This window comes from Armigeres subalbatus, chromosome 3 (genome assembly GCF_024139115.2).
Source record: "Armigeres subalbatus isolate Guangzhou_Male chromosome 3, GZ_Asu_2, whole genome shotgun sequence".
NCBI classification, from domain to species: Eukaryota; Metazoa; Arthropoda; class Insecta; order Diptera; family Culicidae; genus Armigeres; species Armigeres subalbatus.
In genome coordinates this window covers 34,310,853-34,321,632 of record NC_085141.1, presented here as the reverse complement: position 1 = coordinate 34,321,632, position 10,780 = coordinate 34,310,853, and the positions used below count along the sequence as shown (strand labels likewise).

Below are 10,780 nucleotides of genomic sequence, written 5' to 3'. Positions count from 1 at the left end.
GGGCTTGACAGCTCCCATTACTTTGCGTGGAAACCTTACAAACGCCATGTTTTTTTCATGTGGATGCAGCTGTAAGAATTTTGTTTCGATTCTTTACTTTTCCGATTCAGTGAACGGAATTTAACATGTGATTGAGATAGAAAAATAAATTTCTTTTGAACACGATACTAACCTTAAATTCAAAATTTCATGAATTTTGGTGCACGGGAACTATTTCAAGACAAAATTTTCAAAACGACTTATCTGCTTTTGTAAACAAAGATTCAAACGACGATTTGCGAATCTGATAACTCTCCCACGCAAACCAACACCATCAACAGGTAGCGAAAACCTTTACCTACCTATTAATGGTGTTGGTTTGCGTGGGAGAGCTATCAGATTCGTCAAATCATCGTTTGAATCTTTGTTTACAAAAGCAGATAAGTCGTTTTGAAAATTTTGTCTTGATTTTAAATCAATCTCGAAAAACCTAATAATTTCGCGTATTGAACAGCCCTACCTTAATTTTACATGAACCGAGCTGTCAACCTGTGAGCTCTGCCAAGCAATCAAATTTTCAAAAACTTTTAAAATGGATTTTTAACATCAAATTTAGGGTTTATGAGTTCGACAAAAATATGTTGTAGCTTAGAAAAAGGTGTTCTATCGAATGAACAAAAAAAATCAACATGTTTTTCAAAATTAAAAAAACCCAAATTGGGTGTGACAAATATATCATAATCGATATCGATTAATCAAAAAATAATCAACTATGTGGCATCCCCATTATTTTGTTGTCCGCGGCGTTGCTTTTTGAACTTTTTGAAACTGCACCTTCGCGTTAAAAAAAAATAAAAAAAATAAATAAAAAGTCAAAACCGGCCAAATTTAAGTGTAAAATGTCTCTCGACGTGTTTCCCGTCTGTTCCAGCTGTGGAAAGTATTCGGTTTTATCTATTTCCTGCACAAACTGTCTGCAAATTTGTTGCACTGCTTGTTTCAATGTTTTGGTTAGTGCGATGGTAATGGCTGATGCCGATGTGGCACTGTTGGCGGCTCGAGTCTGTCGGAAATGCCGCAACGAATGTCGCGTGACCAACTCGGTCACCGGTCCTGGAAACGAAACGAATGCATCAGTGAGTGTCGACAGAAGTGATCTTTGCGATTTGCATTGGAAAGAGCGTACGCTATATTGCTTGAACTGCTCGGTGAGTATTTGTGGAGACTGCATGTGCCTTGGAGAGCCACACGACTTTCACCGGATCGACAATTTGGTGGCCGTTTATTTCGAGAGGACCTCAAGGCTAAGGGATAAATTGAAGATCGCTGAGAAATTCAACGATGAACTACATGCGGGAAGTGAGGTTTATCGGAGAAATCTTCGGTTCATTGAGAAAGAAGAGGCTGAGATGTTAGAAGAGATTGAAGCAATTGCCGAGGAATCTCGACTGGAAGTGTCTCGAGTCACTACAGTTCGGAAGCAGATACTAAAGGAAAAGCTGAATGTTCCTTTTACGAATGGTGCGGTTTTGGAAGATATGTGGAATACAGCAAAACAGGTGTCGCCGTACAGATTGTTGAATTTACTTTAGGAGTTTGATGCTAATTGTGATAAACTGCTAGCTCAGGACGTCAAAGTTACGGTTCAACAAACTGACGACTTTCAATGGTAAGATGTAGATTGTGCTATTCCCCATTATTAATGGTCATTAGACATAACCAGTAGATGGAAGCCGGCAGATTTTCGTACATTGAATTTAACTTAAATTTATAAAAGGCAATTACAATGATAAATTATTATTATGTCATTAGATCAAACGGCACTAAAACAGATAAAAGTAAGGGCTTCAAATAAATTACAAATATCATCTTGTTATAGCCAACTGATCGAAAAATATGAATGTACGGAAATTGTTTTTCGAGCGTTTCGCAATGCTGCCAACGGGGATATCTCTGTCTCTCAATTGATTATGGACAACGGTGTTGAATGGAGAGTTACGGTTACGAAAATGGATATGATTCTTATTGAGCCACGTACAGTCGACCCTCGAATGCAGGAATTTCCCCACAAGCTGCTGGTAACGATTCCTCATAAGGACTATGAGAAGACGATACACCAATCATTCGAACTCGAAGACCAATACAAAGCGATAGAGATTGTATATTCCTCATTCCTTGTAGAAGAAGGTTTTTGCAGGGAAACCAATGGCGATTTAGTGATGAAGATTGGCGTTCGTTGTAAAAATGTATTGTCTGAATTGGACATAATGGAGCTTCAGTACAATGGTGTAAGAGATGAAGATGACTAGTAAGATAATCGATAAATATTCAATTTTTATGTTATTCATGAATTTATTTTTCAGCAAACACCTTGTTATGCATTTTCATCCAAAATTAAGCAATCTTAAAAATAGAACGTCATTACGTTCCTCTGAAGTTAAAGATGGTAAAAATAGACAGTGGTATTTGGAGGTTTATGCAGATGTGCATTCGAACAAACTTAAAGCTTTAATCGGTTTGCAGAAACGATCTGCCGTTTGCTGTGATTTCTTCATCGAACTGATACATACCAATGTAACGAAAAATATTGTCATAAAACGACAGAACAAAAATTTCAACACATCATTTATATTTGAATATCAGTTTATCAGTTTAGACTCACTGAACAACGATTGCGGCTTTTCACCAGGTGGTAACTTGCATTTTCGGTTTGGAGTGCGGCCCTTATCCAATTCTACAGAAATCTCAGCACAAAGTGCATCAGCGAATGCTTAATATTGTTTGTTAGAAAACACTTAATGTTGAACCTTTTTTTTCAAAGAACCTAAACTGAATATGATAAGCAAACACGTAGATTATAATGATTTATATACATGCTGCCAACATCTAATGTTATCGAATATTTTATAGTCCATTGTTACATAATAAATTAATGATCTCATAATTTTTGGAATCTACTTGGGGGGGGAAAGCCTATCTAATCATCCAGCCAATTGCATCTTATAGTGCATATACTCCTGTTCCTGTATATATATACGATTGTGATGCACAGAGCCGTAGCGTGGATTTCCGGCGCCCTTGGCGAACTCTTTATTGGGCGCCCCTCTATTACTAAGGAACAAACCCAGATTAATCTACCTAGCGGTGACGATGCCTTTCTCGATTCAATCGTTTGGTTTCGCCTTGATGTGGTACACATCATAAATAATTGCCTACATTACAACTCTTGCAAACGCTGTACAGCGAATCAACCAAAACCAAGCTTATGTGGTTCAACACACCATTTTCCTTATAACTTTTGAACACATTGACCGATTGTGATTATATTCAATAGTGATCAACTAGGGCTTATCCCAAGTCGAAAGCAACTTGTTGCGAGAAAATCGGTTAACAATAACTATATGAAAAAATGGCTAATGTTTTTCGGTTTTCGCGTGCACACACACATACATACACACGAACTGACAGACATTTGTTTAGTTCGACGAGCTGAGTCGATTGGTATATTTGGTATACATCATGTGTCTCCGCGACTTCGATAAAAAGTTCGATTTTGGAGCGAAATGGGTGTCAGGCCATTTGGCCGAAGGTCATTAAGCCGAATGGTCATTAGGCCGAACGGTCATTAGGCCGAATGGCCATTAGGCCGAATCAGCAAAAAGTGAAAAATAAGAAGTTCTTTCTTCACCTTACCCTTTCTTCCTTCTCCCTTCTTGCACTTTCTTCTTCCTGCTCCCTTCTTCCTTTTTCCTTCTTCCTTCTTCCTTTTTCCTTCTTCCTTCTTTCTTATTCCTTATTCTTCTTCCTCTTTCCTTCTTCCTTCTTTCTTCTTTCTTCTTCCTTCTTCCTCCTTTCATCTTCCTTCTTCCTTTTTCCTTCTTCCTTCTTTCTTCTTCCTTCTTCCATCTTTTTTCTTCCATCTTCCTTCCTTTTTCCTTCTCCCTTCTTCCTTCTTCCTACTTCCTTCTTTCTTCTTCGTTATTCCTTCTTCCTTCTTCTCTTTCTCCCTTTTTCCTTCTTTCTCTTGCTTTCTTCTTTATTCTTTCTTCTTCCTTCTTCCTTCTTCATTCTTCATTCTTCATTTTTCCTTCTCCCTTCTTCCTTCTTCCCTTTTACTTTTTTCTTTTTCCTTTTTCCTTCTTCCTTCTTTGTTCTTCCATTTTCCTTTTTGCTTCTTCCTTCTTCCTTCTTCCCTTTTTCTTTTTTCTTTTTCCTTTTTCCTTCTTCCTTCATTGTTCTTCCTTTTTCCTTCTTCCTCCTTTCATCCTCCTTCTTCCTTCTTCCTTTTTGCTTCTTCCTTCTTTCTTCTTCCTTTTTCCTTCTTTCTTCTTTCTTTTTACTTCTTCCTTTTTCCTTTTTCCTTCTTCCTTTTTTCTTCTTCCTTTTTCCTTCTTCCGTCTTCCTTCTTCCTTCTTCCCTTTTCCTTTTTCCTTCTTCCTTTTACCTTATTTCTCCTTCTTTCTTCTTTATTCTTTCTTTATTCTTTTTTTTCTTTTTTCTTTCTTATTCCTTCTTCCTTCTTTCCTATTCCTTCTTCATTCTTCATTCTTCATCTTCCTCCCTCCTTCTCCCTTCTTCCTTCTTTCCGTTTTCTTTTTCCTTCTTCCTTCTTCGTCCTTCGTTCTTCCTTTTTCCTTCTTCCTTTTTCTTTCTTCCTTCTTCCTTCTTTCTTCTTTTTTCTTGCTTCTTCCGGCTTTCTTCTTCCTTTTTCCTTCTTTCTTCCTTTTTCCTTCTTCCTCCTTCCTTCTTCCATATTCTTTCTTTCGTCCTTCTTCTTTTTTCCTTCTTCCGTCTTCCTTCTTCCTTTTTCCTTCTTCCTTCTTCCTTCTTCCTTGTTCCTTCTTCCTTCTTACTTCTTTCTCCTTCTTTCTTCTTTGTTCTTTATTCTTTATTCTTTCTTTCTTCTTTATTCTTTCTTCTTTCTCCTTCTTTCTTCTTTTTCTTTGTTCTTTTTTCTTTTCTTATTTCTTATTTCTTATTTCTTATTCTTTTTTATTTCTTATTTCTTATTTCTTATTTCTTATTTCTTATTTCTTATTTCTTATTTCTTATTTCTTATTTCTTATTTCTTATTTCTTATTTCTTATTTCTTATTTCTTATTTCTTATTTCTTATTTCTTATTTCTTATTTCTTATTTCTTATTTCTTATTTCTTATTTCTTATTTCTTATTTCTTATTTCTTATTTCTTATTTCTTATTTCTATTTCTTATTTCTTATTTCTTATTTCTTATTTCTTATTTCTTATCTCTTTTTTCTTATTTCATTTTCTTTTTTCTTTTTTCTTTTTTCTTATTTCTTATTTCTTATTTCTTATTTCTTATTTCTTATTTCTTATTTCTTATTTCTTATTTCTTATTTCTTATTTCTTATTTCTTATTTCTTATTTCTTATTTCTTATTTCTTATTTCTTATTTCTTATTTCTTATTTCTTATTTCTTATTTCTTATTTCTTATTTCTTATTTCTTATTTCTTATTTCTTATTTCTTATTTCTTATTTCTTATTTCTTATTTCTTATTTCTTATTTCTTATTTCTTATTTCTTATTTCTTATTTCTTATTTCTTATTTCTTATTTCTTATTTCTTATTTCTTATTTCTTATTTCTTATTTCTTATTTCTTATTTCTTATTTCATTTTATTTCTTATTTCTTATTTCTTATTTCTTATTTCTTATTTCTTATTTCTTATTTCTTATTTCTTATTTCTTATTTCTTATTTCTTATTTCTTATTTCTTATTTCTTATTTCTTATTTCTTATTTCTTATTTCTTATTTCTTATTTCTTATTTCTTATTTCTTTTTTCTTATTTCTTATTTCTTATTTCTTATTTCTTATTTCTTATTTCTTATTTCTTATTTCTTATTTCTTATTTCTTATTTCTTATTTCTTATTTCTAATTTCTTATTTCTTATTTCTTATTTCTTATTTCTTATTTCTTATTTCTTATTTCTTATTTCTTATTTCTTATTTCTTATTTCTTATTTCTTATTTCTTATTTCTTATTTCTTATTTCTTATTTCTTATTTCTTATTTCTTATTTCTTATTTCTTATTTCTTATTTCTTATTTCTTATTTCTTATTTCTTATTTCTTATTTCTTATTTCTTATTTCTTATTTCTTATTTCTTATTTCTTATTTCTTATTTCTTATTTCTTATTTCTTATTTCTTATTTCTATTTCTTATTTCTTATTTCTTATTTCTTATTTCTTATTTCTTATTTCTTATTTCTTATTTCTTATTTCTTATTTCTTATTTCTTATTTCTTATTTCTTATTTCTTATTTCTTATTTCTTATTTCTTATTTCTTATTTCTTATTTCTTATTTCTTATTTCTTATTTCTTATTTCTTATTTCTTATTTCTTATTTCTTATTTCTTATTTCTTATTTCTTATTTCTTATTTCTTATTTCTTATTTCTTATTTCTTATTTCTTATTTCTTATTTCTTATTTCTTATTTCTTATTTCTTATTTCTTATTTCTTATTTCTTATTTCTTATTTCTTATTTCTTATTTCTTATTTCTTATTTCTTATTTCTTATTTCTTATTTCTTCTTTCTTTTTCCTTCTTTCTTCCTTCTGCATTCTTCATTCTCTTTATTTTTCCTTCTTCCTTCTTCCTCCTTCCTTCTTCCTTCTTCCTTCTTCCCTCTTCCTTCTTCTTTTTTGCTTCTTCCTTTTTCCTTTTTCTTTCTTCCTTTTTCCTGCTTCTTTTTCCTTTTTCCTTATTTCTTTTTTATTCCTTCTTTCTTCTTCCTTCTTTCTTCTTCATTCTTCTTTTATGGTTTTCTTCCTTCTTTCTCCCGTCTTTCTTTATTCTTCTTCTTTCTTTTTCCTTCTTCCTTCTTAATACTTCCGCCTTTTTTCTTATTTCTTCTTTCGTTCTACTACTTCCTCACTTCGCACTACTCGCTTCTCACTTTCCAGTTCTCATTCGGCCTAATGACCGTTCGGCCTAATGACCATTCGGCCTAATGACCCAGCATCGTTATGTGAACGAGCTGTTTTGTGGAAAATGTTCATAGTAGCTAATCTGATCGTATCGATTTGTTTTTCTTTTGTAGATGCGGCAGTAATGCCTGCGTTTTCGATTGGATCCGATCCGAGAAACGATTGGATGAAATGGAAGCGAGCTTGCGAAAGATTTATTGTTGCTAATGGAGTGATCGAAGACGAAGAAAAATATAACCTGCTTCTTGTTATTGGGGGTATTGAATTACAAACTTATTTTGATATGCTTGATAGTGTTCAAGTTGGAGTTCCGATTGGAACAGACGGTGCAAGCTTACGTATTTTGAAGTACGAATCAGCTGTATTTGCTCTCGATAACCATTTTGCCCCTCAGTTGAATAAACGGTTTGAGAGGCACCAATTCCGCGCGTTGTAGCAAGAGCAAAGTGAAGTGTTTGAAAACTTTTTGTTTCGACTAAAAGGGCAGGCTAGTCGAGGCAAGTTTAGTGATCCGGATGCCATGCCAAAAACACGCAATGGAATACGGAAGTTCTTCAATGGCAATACAAGGTTTGGTTATTAAAATTTCTGGAAAGCCACCCAAGTAACCATTAAGCCGTTAAAATCGACTTTATTTCGGCTCTATAGTCGCATTAAAAACCTGGTCAACAGTGCTAATAAGACTTAAATTATGCATCAGTGCTGCTCAAAAGCCGCTTTTGGCGAATTATTTGGCCGATATAGTGCTTGCCCCTACCTATTTTTCCACGCCAATGCCAAAATGTCAAAATTTTAAGACGAGTTGGAACGGAACGAAAAAAAAATGAGATGGAAAATATTTATTTACATTTCAATTCGTTCTTTCTCTTTTCTTCCCTTTGGGGATTCAATGTTTTTTGCTAATTATATTTAACTCCGGGCTTGAACGCTTGAACTGGTGTTTCATACTTTTGGTTCAGGTTGATCCCAATTTACCATCTGATCCATCACGGATCTGTTTGTATGTATTGCTGGGAAGGGATAAAAAACAGAAGGATTTCATCTGCCTCTGTATCGAGGGCGAGAAAGCAATCTGCAGTTATTTATAGACGGGACTTTTTTGTATTCAATAAACCCATCTGAAGAGTATCCTTCAGGTGAATATTAATAAATAAATACCTATATTGCCGTAGAATAAATTTACTGCTCATGAAACATTTATCTGACAGACTGGCATTTTGTATGCAATGTGATGCAGATATTATTATCATTGCCTATTATACATAATTGACAAGCATACACGACAGATTTACAAAAACATATTTGTAATGCGAGTAAAAGAGACAGGTTATAAAATTCTGGATGCTGTTGTTATTGTTTCTACCCAAACGTCATAGATAGTAGCTCTAAATTGGTAATTATACTTCCCTTATTCGGCTTGAATCCACAGGGCTTATATCGAAGCGTTATATACCGATATATGGCTTCTTTTACTGCTTGAAGTTTATACTGCTAATTAGCACTTGAAAATTATATATACTGCTTTTAGGCACTGAAATGTTGTTATATGGTTGAAATAAGGCTTATTAAAGTGCTTAATGGTTACCTGGGCAGGACTAGACAGAATTAATTGGTAGTAACCGCAGTAGAGGCGGCCATATCGCGAAAGATATTTCCAAGTGCCCGGCTAGCAATGCCAGCTGTTTCAATTGCGGGAATAAGGGACATTTCAAATTCTGTCGCCGGAAAAGAAAAACGGATTACTCTTTTGAATACAACGAACCAAAGAAGAGGGTCTTCTTCTTCTTATTGGCAATACATCCCTACACTGGGACAGAGCCGCCTCGCAGCTTAGTGTTCATTAAGCACTTCCACAGTTATTAACTGCGAGGTTTCTAAGCCAGGTTACCATTTTAGCATTCGTATATCATGAGGCTAGCACGATGATACTTCTATGCCCAGGGAAGTCGAGACAATTTCCAATCCGAAATTTGCCTAGACCGGCACTGGAATCGAACCCAGCCACTCTCAGCATGGTCTTTGCTTTGTAGCCGCGCATCTTACCGCACGGCTAAGAAGGGCCCCGGAGAAGAAGAGGGTGTACGAGGTGTACTCGGTGGTTGGGTGTAAAACTGAAGAAACAGAAAATGGTGCATTTTTTGTAAGTGATGAGGGTCCTTCGAAGATTCTGGAGTTTTTTATTGGAGGCATACCAGTTTCGTCAGTAGTTGATTCCAGGTCCCCGGCGAATATTATCCGAGAGGATACATATCGAAAACTCCAGCAATGCAGAGCTAGAATCGTGAACGAACGGAAAGCAGATAAAACACTCAAATTAGAGGCTTTCGCTAGGAACGATAAGATCGTGTTTACTACGACATTCGAAGCGGAGATCAGAAAACCAGAGGATGAGAATGCGGTCTGGGCTCATTTTCTCGTTGCACCGAAGGGACAAATCAATCCTTTGAGCAAGACAACTGCATTTGCGCTAGGAGTTTTGTGCATCGGATACAAGGTCAACATGATCACTGATGGAACTTCGGATACAGGAAGTAAGGAGTTTCCTGGGGTTACTCTGAGAATTCAAGTCGATGAATCGGTCAGATCGGTGATTCAGGAACCAAGAAGACTTCCGATAGCTATGGAAACTGAGGTAGAAGAGGTGAGTTATACATGTTTTTCTTTCATTTGTATTGGGTAATAATTAAATGTGTTACTGATAACAGGTTATCCGTGATCTCATTGATTAAGCAATAATCGAGCTGAAGGCTGAAGGCCCGCTTTCATGGGTTTCACCACTAGTACCCGTGCGGAAAAGTAACGGCAAGATACGATTATGTGTTGACATGCGAGTTGCCAACCAAGCAGTTGTTAGGGAACACTACCCCATGCCTAACATAGATTCCGCGATAGGTTCGATCCCCAAAGTAGCCAAACAGTCAAAAATTGATCTCGAGTCCGCATACTATCATTTTGAACTAGAGCCAGATAGTAGGAAGATAGTTTACCAGTGTTGTCGGTTGATGTTCGGAATCAAGTCGGCACCGGAGTTATTTCAACGTGAAATTGATAACCTGTTTCGCGGAATTGAGGGACTAATCGTATTCATTCATAGATAACATTCTAAGTCACGGTAGTACTGACGAACAACATGACGGAAGGTTTGCTATCAAGGCACTCAAATAGAAGTATAGAAGTATGAATACAGCTATTTTTGTTTGTTTTAGATTGAAGGAAGCTATGACGCGGATTAAATAGATGAAAATGAAGGTTAACGAGGAGAAGTCTGTCTTTGGGGTCAAGGAGGTTACTTTTGTAGGACACATAATTTCGGTAGAGGGCATCAAACCTACGAAAGACAAGATACAAACTATCCTGAATTTACAACCACCTAGCTGTTTAACAGAATTGAAATCTTTGATGGGAACGGTAAACTTTGTAGGCAAATTCATTCCCAACTTAGTTTCCATCACAGAGGGGATGAGAGAACTTCTTGTCAAGGATAAACCGTTCATTTGGCAGGATCGTCATGATCGCGAACTTTGTGAAATTAAGGCAACTCTGGGGAAAGTTGAATATCTTGGATTTTTCAATCCTGACGACGAAACACTGCTTATCACGGATGCAAGCCCAGTTGGTATGGGAGCCATTCTTGTACAGGTCAAACATGGTGTATCACGGGCAATCTATTGCGCCTCTAAGAGTGTATCTGTTCACGAGAAAAAATACTGTCATACGGAAAAAGAGTGCTATGCGATGGTGTGGGCTATGGAGAAGTTTTATATGTACTTATACGGGCGTCGTTTCACTCTTATTACCGATTGCAAGCCTTTGCAATACCTATTCAACCGTGTACAGTCCAAACTATCG

The 10,780-nt window shown here is 35.1% G+C and overlaps 1 protein-coding gene across 1 annotated transcript; it reads left to right on the top strand.

Moving 5' to 3' along the window:
* Positions 1-786: 786 nt before the first annotated feature.
* On the top strand, positions 787-2,915 carry LOC134228180 (uncharacterized). Its single transcript, XM_062709982.1, has 3 exons — positions 787-1,648; positions 1,859-2,287; positions 2,343-2,915. Exons 2-3 carry the CDS (start codon positions 1,950-1,952, stop codon positions 2,752-2,754), a joined length of 750 nt encoding a protein of 249 aa, XP_062565966.1. The 5' UTR covers positions 787-1,648; positions 1,859-1,949; the 3' UTR covers positions 2,755-2,915.
* Positions 2,916-10,780: the final 7,865 nt, after the last annotated feature.